Source organism: Pelmatolapia mariae, linkage group LG10_11, assembly GCF_036321145.2.
Source record: "Pelmatolapia mariae isolate MD_Pm_ZW linkage group LG10_11, Pm_UMD_F_2, whole genome shotgun sequence".
NCBI classification, from domain to species: Eukaryota; Metazoa; Chordata; class Actinopteri; order Cichliformes; family Cichlidae; genus Pelmatolapia; species Pelmatolapia mariae.
The window spans coordinates 59,496,726-59,518,327 of NC_086236.1; the positions used below are offsets into that span (position 1 = coordinate 59,496,726).

Consider the following 21,602-nt stretch of genomic DNA (forward strand, 5'->3'; position numbering starts at 1 on the left):
TTGTTTATCTCCCACTTTGCGCCAGAAACAGGAAACCAGCGGATGTCGCGCTAAACAACAGCAGCACGTTCAAGCTTGATCAGCTGTTGTTAGAATTTATTTAAAATTCGTTTCTAGTATCAGCTGATGTTTGCTGGAGCCACAGCTGTAAAAGCTGCTGCTCTCGATCAAGTGGCGAGGACAACAATGTGACCGTTTCAGGAGATGATAAAATATTTCTTAACACCCCGATAGCTTGCTGAAGAACTCGAGTTTCTTCTCCCCCCCTCCATGCTGTCAGACACTTGAAAGTGACCCGCGCGTGCTTCTCAGCCAATCACAGCGGTACAGACACCCAGCCTTCCGTTTCCATTAAACTCCTTCCGTTTCCACTATACTCTTTCATGCACATACATTATTCTCTTGCATACATATATTATTTGTGAGATTAAATGCATACTGAATGCATATAAATGAGAGCAAAATGTAGGAATGCATAAATGAAAATGCATGTATGTTAGAGTGAAAATTTGTAAATATGTACATTAAAATACATGTATAAGAGAGCACAATATTGCAATGTGTGTGTTAAATATGTGTAAGCATGAGAATAAAAATATCTAAATATAAAAATTTAAATAAAACTATATGAGAGTGAAAGTATATGTATGTGAAAGAAAAATATATGTATGTGAGAGTGACAATACATGTGTCTGACAGAAGAATATATGTATGTGAGAGTGAAAGTATATGTGTGTGAAAGAAGAATGTATGTGAGTGAGAGTGAAAGAATGAATTTTGGCTTGTACGGCCCCTCATAGAATAGAGGAAGCATTTCTTTCCATTTGCAAACAAAGTCATACATTTCTTTCCTACTATGAGGCACAGAGAAATACCCAGAAAAATGCAGGCTTGCATGTGAACGAGATACATACACAGATACATACGTTGTAGGCTTAGCGTTTTGATATTTGTGGATTTCTTTGGACCTTGAGCCCAATCAGTACATCCCATGTTCACAGAGAGTCAAAGTGGACGACGAGAAAGAAACGATGTGTTTGCTTACATTGACCTTCTCCACCTTAGTTAAAGTGTCTTTCCTTTTCGGATTTTCAGCCCTTTCAGTTGATACGTGTTACTGATTCCCTAACAAGGTGAATCAACTCGGTCCATGGCTTCCCCCATCTCATCCATCTCTCTCTCACAGTCCTCACACCCCTCAGGGCCACAGCCTCCTACTAAAACCAAAGTTGGTACATCCCCATTTCCCACTCCGACTACGTTGCCATTTGGAGCCCACGCCACATCAATCATCCCATCTGGACATTGCAATAGGCCACTGACAGAGTAGAGCCCTCCCCCTGGGACCACCTCGTCATAGGATGGAGCATGAGTGGTGGCTCTGGCTTCCTCTAAACGTAGTCTCTGTCTGCGGCGAAGCTCGATGATGGTCTTTGTGTATGAGTTGAGCGTGACGACAGCAGCTCCCATGCAGCAACTGAAGGACACCCAGGCGAGACTAGGAGCAGGGAATTTAACATAGTTAGGAGCTGAGAAATATTAAGCTTGTAGTGAAACATTAAGTCCTGACGAAACCTTAAATCATATCTGGCACCTACGCAAATGACCAGCCGTAGTCCCAGGATTGAGGCCTCCAGTCCTTGGGGCCCACAATTACTGTCATCTGAAACACTGTGGTGTACATCATATGTGCCACCATCCCAAGAAGACCTACACAGGAGGTGAAACAGACAAAATTAATCCAACATAAACCGGGAAGATCAGAGGACCATGCAAAAAAATAGATATATTATATCTGAATATGCAGATGCGGGTTACAAAATAATGTAAAAGTGAGCATTAGACTGAGTCTGACCTGATAGCACAGTGCAGATAGCTGCATAAGCATTGATTTTTAGTGAGTGCATCTCTTTATGGGAACACAAGACTTCCAGCCACATGAGTAAGAACCCCATTCCCAGCAGACCGATGTATGTAAACTCAGAAATAACTGACAGCCAGAGCACACCTGCAACATGTCAACAACAGTGTGAGCACACTGTCACAAGCTAACTTTTAATCAAATGGCAACATGGCGATATTAAGGCAGGAGACTATTAAGCTCACCTTGAGTTTCTCCTGGAGTTAAGTCTATAAAGCTGCGACACTTCTCCCCTGCCAACAAAATGTCATGATTTAAGGATAAATTTTTGTAGTTGAAAGTGAAAAACATCAGCTTTGATTAACAATCCAAGTTGAAACCAAACGGCAACCAAAAAAATGAACTGCACAGGTGTGCCTCTTACCATCACTGTGTTTTTCACAGCTTTCCCAGAAGCCCGTGTGGAAGTATCTAAAAGCAAACTTGTCTTCGCCCGTCTCCCATATGTAGTGGACAGCGTTGGCCAGCTGCCTTTGTCTGATCTTAGCCAGCTCCTCTCTCCTGGCTGGAGATAGCGTGCGGTTGTATGGGTTCTGAGTGGGACTCTCTGAGAGGGTGACAGTGGAAAAAAAGCTAATTTAAGGTTCGGTTCTGCACCTGCTCATTCTTAATGTGGTCAGAGTATAATCCAGCCTTCACTAGGGGTACGTTCTGTCTCCGTGTAGTTTCTCACCATATGATGCAAATATTTAACAAATTCAGGAAATGTTGTTGGTGAGGTGTGAGTATTAACAGCGGATCCACTGATTGTCAAACACATAATGCAAGAAAAGGCAGTGAGAACATATAAATGACAAGGGAGTTAGACAGCAGTATAGCGGTTATCAAATTGAGGGGTAGGCATGTAAAAGTATGTGTCGTTAAAAAGAGAATGGTTAGGGGTAAACACAAAAGTCCTGCAAGTCTGCTAATTATACCGGTGCCTCAAAATCAGCAAGCCTCTGTGTACATGCAGTCTTGTCAGTGTTCACTATGATGTGCCAAACACATCCTCAGGTTTAGAAGCATAAGGGAGAGTTAAATCGACGCACTGTACATAGTAAAAATGAAATATTTCTGTGTGAGTTCACAAAGCACGTGTAGTGTCAAAGATGATTGTTTTATGCAATAAGAGCTGTTAATCTGTGTGTGGATTAAGCATATCTGTTGAGAAAATATAGACCATGGGGCAATGAGAGTCAACCTCGACTAAACCTTTATAAGCAACCTCGCACCCCACAGATTAATACTAAGCCATAACTGAGTACACTGTGGAACAAAGGTATTGGGGGGGGGGGGGGGGGGGGGGGGGGGGGATTAAAAATAAGGACAATTGCTTTCTAACAGTTCAGTGTCAGAAAGCCTCATCCACTTTATTGTGTAAGCCGATCCAGCACCGCAAACAATCTCAGTGTGCCTGAGGAGCAGATTTGAATTCTCTAGATACCGTTTTAACTTAGGATAGAAATATAGCCTCAAAAAGCATCTAGGCATGAAGGTTCAATCTTAAACTTTAAAAACGTGGTTTCACATAACAGTGTTACCTAAGAGTCCACCTGCTGAGCTTTTTTTTTTTTCAGCAGAGCTGTCTTTTCAGCAAACTTCCCCCAGATGGAATTTACTTCAGATGAAGCAGATGGAGTTTGCTTCAAACAAAGCCGCCTCCATCTGCTTTACATGAAGCGTTCCACTGAACACTGAGAACCGGAGAGAAGCTCCAGAAAAAGTTAAAATTATTTTGACAAATCTGTCTAATCAAATCAAATCTTATCTATTGTCTATAAATGATAGAAATCCCTAATTAAATCCTATTTCATTGTATTGCGTTGGCGATTATACAACCTACTGCAATAAAACGCAATGAAAGACAGCATGTTTGCTTTTGAAGGTGTATCATAAGGCTGTGGCTATGATTGGCAGTACCTTGCTACTTACAGTTAAGACTTTCAAATCATCCCAGACTCTTCAAGTGGCTAAATGCTAAGATAATATCACAACTGTTTACACAAAAATGAATCCAAGAATTTTTGCTGTTACAAGCAAATTGTGACATGTCTGTGAACATGATGCAGCAGACTCTGGATTAGTCACCAGTATATTTTCCCAACTTCTGTGCAGCACAGAAGTCAACTCAGATTTGATTGTTTGCTTTTTCTTTTAGTCCAAGTCAAAACTTGATGTTCTGAAATACTCCTGAACACTACTATGAAGCATAAGCATTTCCACATAGTTCCACATTTCATGGAATGTCTAAAGGTCAAAGGACGATGCACTTTGACACTGAATTTCTGCTTAGGCCCTAAAGTTTTAGTGATGCTATTTCAAAACTATACTATAAAGTATGATGACTCACAGATCATAAAAGCATAAGTCTTAATAAACAGGTACACGATAAAAGGTTAAAGGTTATCAAAAAGCAATCCAAACATACAATGCGATGAAAAAAATATTTGTCCCCTACTGATTTCTTTTTTTTTTTTTTGCATTTTGGTCACACTTACATGTTTCATTAAACAAATAATAACATTAGACTAAGATAACCTGAGCAAATAAAAATAAATAAATACAGTTTTTAATTGATGATTGAATTTATTAAAGGGAAAAAGTTATCCAAACCTACCTGCCCTCATGTGGAAAAAGTAATTGTGCTCTAAATCTAATAACTAGTTGTGTAACCCTTGGCAACGAAAACTGCAATCATCGTTTGCCACAATTGAATTTCGAACTTTGACTAGGCCACTTCAAAACTTTTATTTTGTTTTGGGTTTTTTTGAGCCATTACTGATATGTTTTTATTGTCCTGCTACATAAGCAAAAATTCAAACTGATGGCCGGACATTCTCCTTTAGGACTTTCTAATAGAGAGCAGAATTTATTGTCCCATCAATTACACCAAACCGTCCAGGTCCTGAAGCAGCAAAGCAATCCCAGACCATCACACTACCACCACCACGTCTGACTGTTGGTGTGATGTTCTATTTATGAAATGCTGTGTTAGTTTTACTCCACATGTAACGGGATTCAAACCTTCAAAAAAGTCCCAGGATTGTCTTATTAGTTCACATAATATTATCCCTAAGGTCTTGGGGATCATCTAAAGTTTTTCTTTGCCGAATGAGAGATGAGCCCTTGTGTTTTTTTGGTCAGCAGGAGGTTTTCTCCATGGAACTTGGAACTAACACTGACCTTAACTGAGAGAAGTGAGGCCTGCAGTTCTTTAGATGTCGTTCTAGGTTCTTTTGTGACCTCTACAATTAGTCGCTGATGTGCTCTTGGAGTAATTTTAGTAGGTTGACCACTCCTGGGAAGCTTCACCACTGTTCCAAGTGTTCTCCATTTGTGGATAATGATCTCACTGTGGTTCACTGGCACTCCAAAGCCTTAGAAATTGCTTTGTAACCCTTTCCAGACTGATAGATGTCAATGTGTTGAATTTGAGATCTTTTAGCCTACTTCACTTTATTGACAGGATCTATTTAAATGATCTCTTGATTCAGGCTTGGATAGCTTTTAACAAGTGAAATTAGCATCTGAAAACTGCATTTTGTGTTTACTCTGGTTATCTTTGTATAATATTAAAGTTTGTCTGATCTGAGATATTTAACTTTAACAAATATCCAAACAACTAAGAAATCAGGAAGGGAGTAAATTCTTTTTGATGATGACACTGTAAGTGTATGTACAATACATTAACAGTAAATAAATATAGAACTCCTTTGGATATGTTGAGTTTCCTACCTGTGGTGTAAGGCTCACTGTTGTTCTGACCACAGTTCTTCATTTTGACAGGCGACAGGCAGAGGGGCTTGACCACCTTGTGAGTGCCCTCACACCAGTAGGAGGTGCAGAGAGCCAGGATAGAGAGGGCCAGAGCCAAAGAGGTCAAGGTGAGGGAGAGCAGGGAGCGAGAGCGACGGGACATGCGTTCCAGCATGGCCACGCGGGAGAAGACGGAGGTACGGGTGGGGTCAGATAGAGAGAGAGGAAGGTCAAAGTAAGACAAACAGGGGACAGAACGGGACAAGGCACACGCGAATAGCAGGACAGAAGGTATGAAAACAGCCACAGATGGAGCTGAGAGGGTGGGACAGATGCTTTGTGGGGGTTTTAAGAGGTTATGGGTGGCCAGGTTTAAAAAGAAAACAAATAAAAACGTGATGTAACAGTAAAGAAAGAAGATAAGAAAAGAGATGAGGAACGATACTGTAAAGTCAGTGGGATTAACAGAAAGGAAGATAAAGAAAGAGAGAGAGCAGGGAGCACGACAAGATGCTCTGATGTTGATACACGTGGGAAAGAGGGACAGAAGGAACAAAAAAATGAACAAGAGGAGATTTAGGTGGATGATTTGGGCACAGTGGGGGAGAACTGAGGGATTCCAGGATTTTACTCTTTGTTGCCCTGACTTCTTCAGTATGAGGAGCTATTGATTCCTGTGGGAACAGATACAGACATGCGTCCTCTGAAATCAACACTCGAAGCCCTTTTTTCTGTATTAGATCAATTTAACTGTATCAAAAAAGCATTTACAAATACTAGAATTTATTAATAAAACTTGTATATCTAAAGAGGACATCAAATAGATTCCTGAACTTATTATTTTGCAAAAAAAAAGTTAAATGAAATTGTGAGCAAGTGAGCATAAAAAAGAAAACAGAGGGTAAAAGGAAATTGCCCATATAATGAAATCTAGCTTTACACTGTCAATCACTGCCTGAAGTCACATAAGTCCTCCAGCTGTTTAAAGGGGGGTTGTGGAAGGCTGAGTAATGTGTACTTTCCTGTGACCCCGGCTAACTCTCTGTGCTTCCTGATTAACGCACTCAGGCCCGAGCCTGCCGCTCATTATAAACTGTGGGCCTTAAGTGGAAGGCACGATGCAGGGGAGCAAAACACTAGATTACTTTTTTGATGAAATTATAGATAAGCCAGAGATCTAAATGAAATTTTACACGTAATCCCTGGAAATCTGCTTTAATCTGTTTTTGTTAGGTGTGTTTTAGTGTGAAGTACACTTTGACCATGTCTGCTGCCAATCTTTCTCTCATGCAATGTCCCCCTGTCAGCTCACAGCCCCTGAAACACAACACAGATTAAATCAGGTGAATTTAGCACATCACTCATCCCTTAGCATGGTTTCTGTCATCTGTACTGCTGAAAATAAAACTCCATCAGTATGATAATACGCTTAATGACCATTGGAGTGTTACTGAGGCAGTTAAAGCCAATGCTCAGCAGAGATAAGGCTTTCCTAAATACTTGCATTGCATTTATTCTCAGATGTACATTATGTCCTTTCAGAACTGCACATCTTTTAAGCACTGTTTGTTTAGATTACCGCTCAGTGCGTCACACCATCACAGAGATGTCAGTTTAATTAATTCAGCACTGAAACAATTACCCCACAAAGCACCTTGATAATCTGTGTGAAAGTCTACCTCTGCATATTACTGATGGTTTAACAGCAGCCATAAGATTATGTTTGAAATGGTTACTCTTAGCATGAACCTTACCATGTCGACTGTTGCTAAGACAATAAATATTTTCAATCTTTACACGTTAGTAACTAGCTGATGCATCATTTTCCAGTTTGCTCAATTTTTGCAGACATCGATCCAAAATAAGTCGTTCAGTTTTCGTTCACAAATGACAGATTTAATTGAACACTCAGTGTAATAACAAGGTTTTTCTGCTATGTGTAAATATTATAGAAATTATGTTTTTGCAATTGCTGATAAAGAATCCACAAATGACGTCAGAACAAATTATTTTTAAATAATTAAAATACCTACCAGACTTTGTTCTCGCCCTCTGTAGTCTTTCATGTCCATCATAAAACATATTTCACTGCCTTGCAGTGAACTTACATTGTGGTTTTTCTCTGCCTTCTTCATAAGCCCTTAATCAAAAAGCTCGTTCATAACTTTAGTTCAGCTGCTCCATCTTGAATACCCTCTCTGTTGCTACTCTCTTCATCTTTTCTCTGTGCGTCAGTTTTCCTCCTCCAGTGTGAGCATCAGTGGCCCTTACCTCTCCAGCTGCAAGCCCCGTGTAATCCTCCTCCGATGGAGATGCGAACCGATGGAGTGACTGCATGTCTGTCTCCAAGCCACTCTACTCCCTTTACTGTCTTTCTTGGGAATTTATGACACAAACCCATCCTGAATCATGTAATCCCTCTAAGTCCATCTGTTACTATAGTGCCCCCTCTCTTCCCGTGTCTGTCCCTTTTCAGCGGTGGCCTTCACTAACCCTCCCTAAACTTTAATCAGCAGTTTAAGTTCCACTGCATTACAGCTCTATTTTTTTTTTTTTTATTAACATTATAGTACCTCATATACATTTCCCCAGATTAGCAACAGCACAAAAAACAAGAACAGTGTCAAGACTTTTATGATATACACAATAATTTATTTACAGTGTATTTACAAAAAAACCTGTAAGATAGCAAACAGCAAAGGGGAAAAACAACACTATGTTGTCGTGTTTGTGAAGTTAAGGATGGGGATAGGAGGGAAAATGTAGTTGTAGAAAGCAGTTAACCCCAGGCTTGAGATTTACAATAATGTAGAACCAGCTTGCCATCACTTCCAAAACACTGAAAGACAAAGAGCAAGACAAAAAGACGGGAATACAAACGTTGAAGTTAAATTGTCAAACACAGGAGTGAGCTGTCAACAAAGTCTAAAATCAGTGTTAACTGCCGTTATGACATCAGAAAGGACCTTTTAACTAGATATTGATCTGTCAGTGAGAGCAGAGAGGTGATCAGCTAACCACTGATCTAGACTTTGACGTTTTTACTGTTACTTGTTAAGGCATTTACCAGTGGTCAAGGATTTAAGATTATGTCACAGAAGGCTTGTCTCTTATTGCACCCTCTGCTGGTAGAAGCTCTGCATGACCTGTCCAGTCACACAGGCTGAACTTGCAGATACAGTTAGGTCTATAAGTTTCATACGTTTTTGGACATTGACTGTTTTCTTCCCTCTGTTAATTTTGCATCTATACTCCACCACAGTGGATTTTAAATCAAGAAAAAAAAGATGTGATTGAAGTGCAGATGTCCAGCATTAGTTTAAGGGGTTCAACTGAAGTTTTCATTAACTGCCTAGGAATGACTATGATTTTTATACAAAGACTTCCAGAGTAGTCACCAGGTGAAGCAGGTTCCCTTGTTATTTAAAGACAAATTAAGTAGATAAAAGATTTGGAGTTATTTCCAAGTGTTGAACATGCATTTGGCAGCTTTTCACTGGAACTCTCAATAGGATGTCCAAACAGTAGTTCATGCAAGCAAAGGAAACTATCATTAGGCTGGAAAAACAAAGTAATGCCATCAGAGAGACAGCAAAACATTTAGGAGTGGTTAAGTTAACAATCTGGCTCATTCTTAAAAAAGGAGGAATCAACTGGTCAGGCAACACCAAATGGCCTGAAAAAACACAGACAACAACTGAAGTGGATAAAGCCGTAGCATTGTCCAGGTCCACAAGCAAGAGACAGTTTCATGAATAGAAATGTAGAGGCTTTACAATAACATGTAAACCACTCAAGAACAAGAAGGTCTGATTAGATTCATTTGTATCAGAACAATGGGAAGAGAAAAGTATGGAGAAGGAAAGAACAGCACACGAAGCATATGACATTATCTGGTGGAGGAAATGCCAGTGGAAGCTGGTCACTGGTGTTTACTGATGATGTCACTGCTGGTAGAAGGAGCAGGACAAATTGTGAAGTGTGCAGGGTTATACTCTCTGCTCAGAGTCAGCTAAATGCTTCAAAACTGTGCAGACAGCACTTCACAGTCCAAATGGATAATGACCCAAAACGTACTGCAAAAGCGACTCAAGAGTTTCTCACGGCCAAGAAATTAGATATACTTCAGTCGCCTCATGTCAACCTGATAGAGCAGATTTTCAGTTATTAGTTGTGGAGAGAATCACAATGAAGCAGCAACTGGCTGCAGTAAAGGTCAAAACGCTTAAGAGAGGAAACAGCATTTAGTGAGGTCTCTGGGTTCTAGAGCTCAGGCAGTCTCTGACTACAAAGGATTTTCATTCAATTAATAAAAACAATACTTATATTTAAAATGATGTTCATTTGTCCAATTAATTTTGCGCCTCTGAAAATGGATTCTGTATTAAAAAAAAACAACAACAAAAACAAAAAAACTCTTGAGTTAAAGCTGAAAGTCTGCACTTTAGTCACATTTTGATTGTTTGAGTTAAAAATTAATTAAGCTGATGTACAGAGGCAAAAAAGTGTCCAAAGAAGTTTGGACCCAGTTAAATACTTGCCTAACACTAGTGCTACTGATGTAATGTTTCAGTGAAGACCAACTCCAGTATAGCAAAGGTGATTTTGTTGTAGCCATCTAATAAATTAATCTCAGCAAAATGTGTGACACCGAGAAAAAACTGCCAAGGTCACTGACACAGAAATAAATGCCCTCCTTTTTGCATACAGATTTTTGGCCATATCTCGATCTATAACTCCAGACTGTGCTCTGTTAAATTAATGAAACAACATAATGTTGTTGATAAACTGTATGTCTGTGTGTGCTGCCACATTTAAAACTGTGCATATACTCACATCAAAGAGGACCCCTACTTCTTGATCCGGTGAGGGGGCAAAAGACTGGTTAACATAGATGAACTGAGAAAAAAAAAAGATTTAGTTTTCATAATGGCTTTTTAAATCATGTCCATTATAAGACTTCAGAAATTAACAAAAAAATTTCATGCTTACTAGTTGTTCATTGGCATCAAGCTTGAGGAAGCGAGATATGAATTGTGAAAGAGACTGTACTGTTCTCCCCCTGTCCACTGCCCACTTCTTTGTTTTCATTATAGGAGTGTCTCCCACTGCCTTCAACAGCACATCGACTATAAAAATGAAGAAAACAAAACTGAAAGTTATTCGGCAGTGTTGCAACACTGACTGGCACAGGCAAATCTCAACTTGAATTTACAGTGGAATTTCTGGAAAGGTGCAGTCACTGATGCATAGCCACTACATTATACCATGGTGGAAAAACAAAAATACTGTAAAGGCAAGCCCTCATCCCAAGTAAACATCCACCTATGCAACTAAGCCAGTGCTGCACAGAGTTCAAAAACGTTACTGCATTATTTCCCCCCCAATAGTGTTTTGGTGAAATATCAAACACTCCCCTGTGGAAATTTTAATTTCATATTGCTCTAGGTGTTGTTGCTTTTTGTGATGTCTTTAATGTGGAATGTGCATAATAACCGCCTTTAACGTCTTGTCTTCGTGTGCTTTGACTTCAGCTTTTCTGAAGGGCAGAAAAAGAAAAAAAACCCCAGTGCCTAAGCTTAAACATAACCTCTAATAATAATGTAAACAACATTCAACACCCAGATCTAATTCAGTTACTAAAATCTAGTTATAAGTTACTATGACCTCATTTATTTGTTTCATTAAATTTTAGGCAGGGTATTGCAAAATTGAAATTAGATGTCTGGCTACATACAGGCTAAGCTGTCTCTTTACCTCATTTTAATTTAAATTTCTGTTGTGGTATTTGTGCAAATTAGTCCTGCAAAACTACGCAGGTTAAGTGAGTTATTATCTTTACTTTTCCTATTTTCTTTATTCTTGAATGTTTTCAGTGCAGTAGGTCTCAAAAATGAAAAATATGCATATATTTAACGTTTAACATATTTCTGGTAAATCCAGCAGGGAAGTTGAAGGAAAGTAGCATTTTCTTCATTTTTGTGACTAAGAGGTTCATGTTAAAAAGTATTATAGTCATTTTATTTTGCATTAGCTATATATCATTCAAAAATAGTTGCTGTTTGTCTCTTATTACCTATTATTATTACTTTCATTAGTATGTTCTCAGTATGGAACTTTGAACTGCTTGAATTGTTTTTTGTAGAACAAGGAAATATTCAGACCTTTTTAGATCAGTCCCAAATTACAGATCTTGACTCACTTTTATGGCAAGAGAGGCCAGTGAAAACATCTGGCTTATCTTTTATAGTTTTTCCATGTTCAAACATCGCCTATGATTTCACAGTGAGTATCCTGGGAGTGGATTGACGGACAATTTATTAAAACAAATATATCTTTAAAAGTATTTGATTTATGAAGCTAATATTTTAACAGCAATGGTTTGTATATATATGAAAACTTTGGAGATTAACATTTTTAGGCAAAATGGAGACAGTTGAGCAGCAAATGTAAAAAAAATTATGAATTGAGATGGAATGTTCTATTTTTATATGTTCAAAGTAATCACACATCGGGAGCTAACAGAAAAAGTTATGTTTTTAGAGGTCATATTATAAAGTGATATCAATCTTTCAAAGCCTTTTAATTTCCCCTTTCTGTAGATCAGAAGATCAGTAGTAGCTGTTGCTATTCCTTTTGCAGTCCAGGATTTGACTCTATAAACTATTTTATTAGGTTTAAACTCACAGCCGTAGGTACACCATGCAAGTTTTATATATTCTAGTTTATGTTCTCTTCTTAACATATCCCAGATTTTCAGCTGAGCCTTGATCCATGGATTTTGTGACATTTTAAGAGTTTTGAGCCAAGTGTAGCTCCTTAAGATCCTTGTTGCATTTGCACGCAGAATATGTTGCTATTGAGACGACTGGTTAGTATATTTGATCAAATATGGCAAAACAGAGACTTTCTGTGAACTATGTAACATATAAGAATACAAAATATATGTAATGTTTATTAGCATTAGCTTCAGCTGTTCCCCAAACCGGCAGTACCACTTGCTAGAAAATGACGTGCTTATTGGCTGAAGAGAGAACATGCTTCCACCCTAGTGGCCGACTTTCACTGTCAATCATATTGTACGTCACACATCCGGATGTGTTTTCTTTAGCATTAGCAACAGTCATCAGAAACACAATTGTTTTCCCGTAACTGAGAAGTTATTTTCCGCTCTCTTACTTTTCTTCTTCTCGTCATTTGTCGTCGAGTCGTCTGACGGTGGCTGTGTTTCTTCTTTCTGCGTCTCTGTTGGAGACTCTGCAGTGTCAGACATCTTCGGTTCACCACTCCGGGTTACTTTATGGTTTCCGACCACCTCAACATTTGCTTCGCAGCGGCGGCTATTGGCGGAAAAGAAGCGTCAATCTCTACAGCTCGCAATACTATTGGTCAATAATCGCTCCCAGGAAGGCAGCGCCTGTCAAAGAAAGGCTGAAGCCGAAGTTGAACTCCGTGGTCTTAGCTTCGTGCTAGGTTAGTTTTTATTTTTTACATCCGACTAAAGATGCTAATATATTAACTCGTTAATAACAAATGTACTTGTTTATTTATTATTAGTTAATATGATTACATATACGCCATTTTGTCTGCAATATTAAATTCGGTCGTTCTTTTTTCTATTACAAGTAAAACATGTAAATATTTTGTTTGGTTTACACAGGCGACGTCACATGGGAAATAATACTTTAACCTGACAGTTAAAGTTTCTGCAGTCCCCTTCAGCCTGTTACCCACTACTCTATCTCACCTTTGGAGTATTAAAGCAACGCAAGTAAGTCACATTTCTCATGCTTTAATTCGCTAAAATGAGCCATGATCTTAGCAAATTCCTTTGAGTTGTCACTGGTTCCTTTGTTATCAAAACAGTGCAATATCAAAGAAGGAAATAATGTCCTACAAGGAAGAAAATGCACCATTTTAGACTCATGCTGACAGGTTAGCTAGAGTCTATGATTGTCCAAATAATGGTTAAATACGGCAACAAGCAGCTGTGGTACAGTTGTAAGCTATAAAACTTATAAAGTTTCACCTTTATAAATTTTACTTCAAATTTCTCTGATGATAGTACAAGATGACATTAAATCTACCTGAATGCCTTTGTTGTTTTCTGTGACCTTGCTCTTGTAGTGGCAAACATTGGCAGGCTCTCCAGCAAGGATGCAGTGCTTTTCCTGTGCGATATGCAGGAGAAGTTCAGACCCAACATCTTCCAGTTCACCAACATTGTCAGCAATGCAGCCAGACTGCTCCAGGTTGGTTCTCCTCATCAGCACAGTTGTCGAGGATGAATAATTTGGACAGTCTGAATCAGATTTGCCAGGTTTCTCCTCTTCTCTGACAGGCCAGTCGTATCCTGGGCATCCCACCCATTTTGACAGAGCAATATCCTAAAGGTCTTGGGCCCACAGTACCAGAGCTGGGAGCTGAGGACCTAAAGGCCCATGCTAAAACTTCATTCACCATGATGATAGAGGAGGTGCAGAAGGAGCTGGAGGCCCTGGGGAACCCCAAACAAGCCATACTGTGTGGAATAGAGGCTCACGCCTGTATCGCTGTAAGACACAAATGTGATTCAGCATCTGCGCCGTTAAAACGAGACAAAATCTTTCCATTGACTTGGGTCTTTTGAATAGAGTGACATTCACTATCTGTGATTCTGAGCATACAATTATTCAATGAGGCACCAACTCTTTCATATTTTTCAAATGTATATTTTATATGCGAAGCATAGTTGTCGTTATCAGGAGACAATTATATGGAGACGTTAGTCTTCAACTGGATTCTCTAACATGCACAAACAATGCATGTGACATCAGTATGTGTCTTATCAGTTGTTCCACAAAAGAAGCAACAAGCAGTTTATCTGTGACCTGCAGAAATGACATAAATATAATAATTTAAGGTGCACTTGGATGCATGCATTTACTGTATATTGTAGCTTCATAATGTGGGCTAAGTGTTGAATTTTAATCACAAAAACAGAGTGGTGGAGGTAATGATGTTAGGTGATTATTAATTTATTACACTGTCATTAAGTAACATAAATATGTAATTTTGTAACTGTGTTCGACTGACTTTGTTGACAAATAGAAAACTTTCCTTCTTGTCTTTTGCTCAGTGTACAGCTTTTGATCTGCTCGAGAAGGGGATAGAGGTTCATATTGTAGCTGACGCCGTGTCATCCAGAAGGTATCGGTGTATTTGAACAGTATTTTTTCATTGCAGTAAGAGATGTCACACACACGGAATGAGTGTGCCTTGGGGAAGTTACATGTGCACTTTACTATAATGTTTTCACTTCCCTCCTCAGCCAAACGGATCGTTTGTTTGCTCTGTCACGACTGAAACAGAGCGGAGCATACCTCACCACCACAGAGGCTGTTCTGCTGCAGCTGGTTCAAGATGCCAAACACCCCAACTTCAAGGAGGTACCTGCTACAGATGCTTCCTGTTGCCCTCCTGACTCAGTATTGTTTAGTTTAGTTTATTCAGTCAACACATATTTGACCACCAACTGTTTATGGTGTCTATGTACAAAATAGACACTGAACAGGCTTAACCCCCTAAAAAAACACAAAAAATGAGCAAAATACACATTTCTATGTTTATATCATCATTATTAAAGTAATTACACAATAACTACAATATTAACACAAATTCCTTTAATGTTTTTTTTAATCCTTTTCTTTGGTGAGAAAAAAAAAGAAATACACCTCAATCTGTTGCCAGTAAACCTAATTAGTTGCAAAATGTTCCTCCAGCTGTTTTAATTCCAACCCTTTTGTTTTCCCCCATCCCAACTTTTTGGAGACGGTTTGCTGTCATCAAATTCAAAATGACTTTATTCTTTTCCTTGCAATGATACAGCATGTCAGTTTAAATGTTTGATGATTTCTATGCTCAGACATGCATAAGATAATGTTTTGACATTCAGGGACTGAATACAAAAAGGGAAAATTCAAACAGAGCTAAACATTAAAGTCACACAAAACAGACAAAAACACAAACAAAAACCAGGTGCAACAGAAACAGCCCATGCACGCTCTCCCTCTCTCACACACACACACACACACACATAATAAGCTGTTGTGAGTGGTAATAATTTGCGACTTATCCCTACTGACCCTTTGTTGTAAAGGGTGCAGCAATCAGACACCTGTTTTTGCGTGTGTGAACATGCCAAAATTTATATGATTACATGACTAACCCACGTTGTAAACTGTGTTGACAGATTCAGAAGCTTCTGGCGCATCCGTCTCCTGACACCGGCCTCCTCGCTTTCTTCAGCGCTCTGTAAAGAGACCCATGTCCTGCCATTGTGTCCCACTGTAAAGAGCTGTACCAATAAAGCGATGCTGCTACTTTAAATCTGCTCTGTGTGTGTTTGTGTATATGTATCGGACCCTTGTACCTTGCATAACAGCTTGGACTTGTCTTAGTGGAAAATTCAGGTGCAGTATCTGTAACCAGAACCTGACAGGCAGAGAAAAGGCTGGTGAAAGAGTAAAGAGGTGGAACCAGCTCCCAGAGGCGGTGCATAGAGTGATATCACGCAGGAGGAGGAGTGAGTGACGTCATTCTGGTAAACCAGAAAGGGAGGGGAAGCAGAGAGAGGGAGGGAGAGAGAAAAAGGAAGCTGTCCGATAAGTTTTTTTTGTGTATATTTCTCCAAAGTTACACAAACTTTCACTAGCCGAAGGTATGACTGCAGCCCTGCGGGGACCGTCATGCTGAGGAGAGAGACCTGACGGAGAGGACGTACAGCAGTTTGTTAGCAGCTGTGCACAGCTGATGACAACATAAGCCATTAACACTTCTGAAGGCCTTGGGCCTCGAGTGACCATAGAGAGGTAAGTAAGTCACTCTTCCTTCTCAGAAAATAACACAAGTAGTTGGAATTGGCACACATATATGCACCTATAGTCATGCTATGGCTTTGCTGGTGAGTGGAAACTTTCCCGAGCAGCACAAAGTGTCTTCTGTCTGAACTTGCTGGTGTGTAATAGACGCTAGTTGGGAAGTACAGGAACAGGACGGCTGACACAGTTACAGGCAGAGGGAAATCCTCTGTGGGAGTGCTCAGTGTTTTGACTGCCTACTATATTCAGAGTAAACAAAAAGTAAAAAGACGTGTTGATCCAATACTTTCTCTTCTGATCCTTCAGACCCTGGACTGAGAAAAAAAAACAAACTAAAACTGAAAAATGTCCTCTGACTTGGACTCCAGTCTTACCAGTATTGACTGGTTGCCCCAGCTGGGAATCAGCAGCCTGCGCTCTGGGAAAGAGAGAGGAGGAGGAGGGGAGAAGGACAAGAAAAAAGACAGAGGGAGGGAGAAAGGAGACTTTCTACCCTCAGTGCCGGACCCCTCCCCTTCTAACTGTAAAGGGAAACCCCCTCACAGCTATGCTACCCTAATCGCCATGGCAATAGCCGCTGCACCTGAGAGGAAACTGAGTTTAAATGACATTTACACCTGGATCAGTGACACTTTCCCCTACTACAGCCGGGCGGGCCGCGGATGGAAAGTAAGCTACAACATATTATCAGTGTGGGCGAGCAGTAATAATATGTCACTAAAGTGTAGTCAGTGTAACATCTGCTTTACTGGACATTCCTGACACATGTCATTCCCAACAGAATTCCATTCGACACAATCTGTCCCTTAATAAATGCTTCAGGAAAGTTCCTCGACCGCACAACGACCCTGGCAAGGTGAGTTACTTCTACCTACTGTTGGAGTTTTCATCATTTGAGATTGATGACTGTTTAGAAGAGCATGAGTTCACAAACCTGTGGTGTCTTTCCAGGGTTCCTATTGGACAATGGATGGACCTTCAGACGGACATCAAGTGAGGGCACCTAAACGTTCCTATCCTGAAGAGGACGAGGAGAGAGAGGATGTATGTTTTGGTTTTTGGGGGGGTTTTTTGTGACAAACCTTTATTCTCCACCTGTCAAATACATAGAGGTTTAATGAGACCACATAAAGTGCAAACACAGATGTAAATTATAGCCCATTAACGCTTAAAACTCTTAACCAAACCTCAAGCATGTGGCAGATTATTAAAACCGCCACATTTTTCTAATTATGCCATTATTTGCAATGTGTGAGAACATTAAGATGGACTAAGATATCAGTTTTGGTATGGCTACGTCCTATGAAAATAAGTGTACCAATGAAATTAGCCCAACAAGGCAGGCTCACCTGTGCTTCCCCGGGTCTTTAAAAGTAAAATGGGAGGCAGAGCCTTCAGCTGCCGGACCCCTCCCCGGTGGAACCAACTCCCAGTTTGGATTTAGGAGACAAACAGCATCTCTAGCTTTAAGATTAGACTCAGCAAACTTTCCTTTTTGATAAAAGCTGAGAGCTAAAAGGGAGTTGGGTTTTTTTCTTTTTTGAAAGAGAGGGAATTTCTGGCTGTAGTGGAGGTGCTCAGTCTTATTTAACATTTACTGTATATATTAGCCTGCAGGATATTGACAACTTTTTTTTTTGTTGCTGTTGAAAGTATTTATGCTGTGCTGTTACAGGTTCCTCAACTGCAGGAACTAAAAGCAGAGACAGGGCTCTCTCCTCATCAGCATCAATCAGCTTCCCACACAGACCAACAGCTCTTTAACTCAGAGTCACTCGGAGCCATCCAGCAGCAGTCACCCCAGTCTGCCTCCCTCTCTCCTCCCCCATGCAAAGTACAGTCACTTTCTCACTCCTTTTATAAGGTTTACTTTAATTAAACAACACCTTGCTCTTCATAACACCTTATTCTTATCTTTACAGCAACCATCTCCCTACATGCCCACCTCTGTCTCCAGTCTCCCTGTCCCTCATCCATCCGTCTCACTATCAGCTGTGCTCCCACCTGCAGCCCCTATGTCATCCATCACTTCTTTCCCACCTTCTCACCCACCTGGCCCCACTTTCTCCATCCCCCCTGCCTCTGCTACACCTCTGGCTCCTGCCAACATGTCTACAGCGTCTCCAGCTGCTCCCTCCTTCTCTGACGCTGCGCTGTCTTTTCCTGTGACTTCAGACCCTGTGTCTGTTCCCGCTTTCTCCTGCGCGCCTGATCCGACAGCTGTTCCCATTTGCATCGTCTCGGGACCCAATCACTCATCCGAACTGACTGTCCCATCATCAGCCGTCGCCCCTCCCGTCGTTTCAGTAAACCCCCCTACTGATCCCTTGCTGCGTTTCACCTTTGACGAGCTCAACTTACCTGATCTGTATGCGTCTTTCAAGTCTCTGTTCAGGACAGTGCGCGAGAGGGGAGGCTCGCAGTGTAAGTGGCATGTGTGTATCTGTGTTTTGACTCTGAATCTCTGTTTAGATTCTGCATAGATGGATTGAAGGAACTGCCTCTTTTCTTTCCAGCGGATATAGTTCCTCTGGCGATCCCAAATAATGACACTACCCCACTTCACACTCCAACTCTGCTACCCATGTCCCCCCATCCTGCAACCGCACAAATTGCACCACCTGCATCGGCTGCACCAGCTGCACATCCTGCCGAGACTGAGCGCATTTCACAATTAAGTAAGTCTCATGTGACTTTCTCAAACCAGAAATGCATAAACTGTTTAAAAGTTCAATGCTTCTAAAGTTGCCTTCTTGCCTTCCACTTGTAGCGGTGCCGGCTGACTGGTTCAGTAACCCCGATTCTCTGAAGGAGAGCGTCCGCATTGCCAGCAACTTAGACTGGGCAAACATAGACCTCACTGGTCACCCAGGTCTGTTTTGTTCTTGTTTAAATGGGCACATTAAACAATCATCAGGGTTCATAGGTCTGTGGAGTTTAAAGTCATGAGGACATGGGTAAAAATGTTCAATCAGCCAGTTAATAAAGTGATTGGAATTCATTTTGATCATTAATTCATCATTTAATTTAATTATTATTATGATTTATTTTGTCTTTTCTGGTTTCACCTTTATCTTTGTCACATGTAACACTGAAGTGTTTAGTTTTGTATTTTGGAGTGATGGCTACATAAAGCGAGCAGTTAGAAGATTTCATCGCAGGCCTGTAAAAAGGAGATTAGTCAATTTTTCACAAATGATCAGCTGATTAGTAAAAGTAATTAATGTCCTAAATTACAGTCCTCTTTCACTGCGACCATTTGACATGAAATAGTGGTTAAACACAGACATGTTTCTGTGCTACGTACATTGGTGGGAAAACAAAAGACTGCAAAGAGTCCTCTGAAAAACCATGCACACATTTACAACTTCCATAGGATAAATATCATCCCTACACTTTTAATCAAATACACTTGATTAACTGATCCTAATCAAGCACTTTGGAATTTTGTTTGTCTGAATCATTCAGACAATCTCACAAACTTCCAAGAAGTGGACGTCCCAGCAAATTCCCCCCCAGGTGCAAGACTCAAGAACTCTGAGAACTACATCTCAGGCTCTACTGGCCTCAGGATGTTAAATGTTAAAGTTCACGGCTGTAAAATCTGAAAAACACTGAACAAGTATGGCTTGTTTAGAAGAGCTGCCAGGAGAAAGAGTCTTCCCTCTAAAAAGAACATTACAATGCAGCTTATGAATGAAGAACCAAGGTTCAGTCAGACCTCAACCTGACTGAAAGGCTGTTTCATGTTAAATGGCTGCTGTGAAAAATGGCTGTCTGCAGACTGTGTGCAAGTTATTATTAAGCCAAAAAAACAAGAGTTGTAATAGCTATATTCCTCCAGTGTTTGTATTGTCATTTGGGCGGCCTGACTCTTTAGAAGTTAGATGAGCACATCATGCACACTAAACAATCAATCCAGTCCAGTGAAAGCTTTGCTGTATTTTGTAAAGAAAGGCCTGTGATGTTTCATATTATTCTTAAAAAGCCACAGACTGGACCTTCATGCTCTGATCTGCTGCTTCATTTTATATTTGCAGACCTTGTTCAGAGCATGAGACAGGCAGAGCTCTGCGACTGGGCTCTGGACCCAGCGGTCTTCACTTCCCTCTGCGACTCTCTGAACCGCTTCTTCACTCAGAAAGGCATGATCACCCCTGGGAATAACTCCCCTGTAGCCCCTGGTGCCCCTCAACCCTTACCAGCCTTTAACTTCAACCCACCCCCTACCCTCTCCAGCCTCACTCAGCCCTCACCCCTTCCCTACTCTTCAATAGCTCCCCCTGCCAATGGTGCACAACCACCGCGGCGGGCTCTGCCCATGCAGGGACCAGGTCTTCAGAGACCACAGCTAACACAGCCTGCAAGCACAACCGGTGAGACCTGGACTTAAAAACTTATTTTCTTCTTTACTTTTATGAAATAAGACAGGATGGGTTCATATTTTCCCCAAGCCTGTTTTAGAATAATCTTCCAGATCAGTGACATGTTTGTGCTATGAGAGCTATTTATGGAAACACTGAATTAAAAACAGTTTTTCTCCTAAGATTGAACAGAAATTGTTATAAATCTGGACAGCAGGTTTTGTCTGTTTAAAAGAATTTTAGATAGAAAAATATGATTTGACATTCTCTCACTTCCTTCTTGTTATATACTCAGTCCATGTGTCCTCTTTTTTTCCTTCTCAGCTGGGATTCATCCTCAGCCGATGACGCCCCGACAGCGTCCCCCACTAAAGAATCTGCACAGCAACAGTGAGGAGATCCAGGACGACTTTGACTGGGACTCTCTGATTGTTTGACCCTCTGGCTCTGTGTGGAAACCCCAAAATGTTTTAGAGAAAATACTCTCTTTGCAGAAGCTGTCTCACTCTGTTGTACATGTTTAAAGCTTCTCTGACAGCAAGTATGGGATCGAGTTTGTCACATATGACTGAATGCCCCCCCCCCCCCCAGGTTCAAATAGTTATTTTTTCAATATTACTCAAATTCATATGCTGTAATACTGTTTGTTTAGCATATCCTATGTAGGTAGTTGGGAGGCTGGTGTCTATTGGATTGTAAAATACAGAACTGTGTAAAAGT

General features: G+C 40.5%; 4 protein-coding genes across 6 annotated transcripts; 2 read left to right on the top strand and 2 right to left on the bottom strand.

Annotated features, from left to right (window-relative positions):
* Positions 1–698: 698 nt before the first annotated feature.
* Positions 699–8,110, bottom strand: si:ch211-149k23.9 (germ cell-specific gene 1-like protein). Of its 3 annotated transcripts, XM_063486142.1 has the most exons (8): positions 7,931–8,110; positions 6,922–6,976; positions 5,639–6,333; positions 2,286–2,468; positions 2,107–2,154; positions 1,856–2,008; positions 1,599–1,710; positions 699–1,498 (listed from the first exon to the last, which is right to left on the bottom strand). In XM_063486142.1, exons 3-8 carry the CDS (start codon positions 5,832–5,834, stop codon positions 1,126–1,128), a joined length of 1,065 nt encoding a protein of 354 aa, XP_063342212.1. In that variant the 5' UTR covers positions 5,835–6,333; positions 6,922–6,976; positions 7,931–8,110; the 3' UTR covers positions 699–1,125. The 3 variants fall into 3 exon arrangements, with proteins under 3 accessions (XP_063342212.1, XP_063342210.1, XP_063342211.1); XM_063486140.1 differs by lacking the exon at positions 6,922–6,976; XM_063486141.1 differs by lacking the exon at positions 6,922–6,976 and having other exon boundaries at positions 7,693–8,110.
* Positions 8,111–8,315: 205 nt separating this feature from the next.
* atg12 (ATG12 autophagy related 12 homolog (S. cerevisiae)) lies at positions 8,316–12,944 on the bottom strand. Its single transcript, XM_063488231.1, has 4 exons — positions 12,839–12,944; positions 10,652–10,788; positions 10,496–10,558; positions 8,316–8,498 (listed from the first exon to the last, which is right to left on the bottom strand). The coding sequence occupies exons 1-4, from the start codon at positions 12,930–12,932 to the stop codon at positions 8,439–8,441; spliced, it is 354 nt and encodes a 117-aa protein (XP_063344301.1). The 5' UTR covers positions 12,933–12,944; the 3' UTR covers positions 8,316–8,438.
* Positions 12,945–13,026: 82 nt separating this feature from the next.
* Positions 13,027–16,027, top strand: isoc2 (isochorismatase domain containing 2). The gene is made up of 7 exons (XM_063488230.1): positions 13,027–13,132; positions 13,320–13,430; positions 13,787–13,911; positions 14,001–14,213; positions 14,778–14,848; positions 14,970–15,087; positions 15,891–16,027. Coding segments are annotated over exons 2-7 (594 nt in total). The 5' UTR covers positions 13,027–13,132; positions 13,320–13,429; the 3' UTR covers positions 15,957–16,027.
* Positions 16,028–16,270: 243 nt separating this feature from the next.
* On the top strand, positions 16,271–21,602 carry foxj2 (forkhead box J2). The gene is made up of 10 exons (XM_063485059.1): positions 16,271–16,509; positions 16,825–17,187; positions 17,300–17,374; positions 17,470–17,562; positions 18,194–18,352; positions 18,441–18,942; positions 19,035–19,196; positions 19,289–19,390; positions 20,559–20,894; positions 21,207–21,602. The coding sequence occupies exons 2-10, from the start codon at positions 16,864–16,866 to the stop codon at positions 21,317–21,319; spliced, it is 1,866 nt and encodes a 621-aa protein (XP_063341129.1). The 5' UTR covers positions 16,271–16,509; positions 16,825–16,863; the 3' UTR covers positions 21,320–21,602.

Excerpts from the sequence above, each read along its gene's own strand:
- isoc2 (XM_063488230.1), top strand. Across the intron at positions 13,912-14,000 it reads ATGCAGCCAGACTGCTCCAG|GCCAGTCGTATCCTGGGCAT; the intron begins GTTGGTTCTCCT and ends CTTCTCTGACAG. Across the intron at positions 14,214-14,777 it reads AGGCTCACGCCTGTATCGCT|TGTACAGCTTTTGATCTGCT; the intron begins GTAAGACACAAA and ends TCTTTTGCTCAG.
- atg12 (XM_063488231.1), bottom strand. The coding sequence starts at position 12,932 with ATGTCTGACACTGCAGAGTCTCCAACAGAGACGCAGAAAGAAGAAACA. Across the intron at positions 10,789-12,838 it reads AAATGACGAGAAGAAGAAAA|TCGATGTGCTGTTGAAGGCA; the intron begins GTAAGAGAGCGG and ends TCATTTTTATAG. Across the intron at positions 10,559-10,651 it reads TTGATGCCAATGAACAACTA|TTCATCTATGTTAACCAGTC; the intron begins GTAAGCATGAAA and ends TTTTTTTCTCAG.
- si:ch211-149k23.9 (XM_063486140.1), bottom strand. The coding sequence starts at position 5,834 with ATGCTGGAACGCATGTCCCGTCGCTCTCGCTCCCTGCTCTCCCTCACC. Across the intron at positions 1,711-1,855 it reads TATCTGCACTGTGCTATCAG|GTCTTCTTGGGATGGTGGCA; the intron begins GTCAGACTCAGT and ends CCTCCTGTGTAG. Across the intron at positions 1,499-1,598 it reads GACTACGGCTGGTCATTTGC|TCTCGCCTGGGTGTCCTTCA; the intron begins GTAGGTGCCAGA and ends CCCTGCTCCTAG.
- foxj2 (XM_063485059.1), top strand. The coding sequence starts at position 16,864 with ATGTCCTCTGACTTGGACTCCAGTCTTACCAGTATTGACTGGTTGCCC. Across the intron at positions 17,188-17,299 it reads GGGCGGGCCGCGGATGGAAA|AATTCCATTCGACACAATCT; the intron begins GTAAGCTACAAC and ends CATTCCCAACAG. Across the intron at positions 17,375-17,469 it reads CGCACAACGACCCTGGCAAG|GGTTCCTATTGGACAATGGA; the intron begins GTGAGTTACTTC and ends GTGTCTTTCCAG.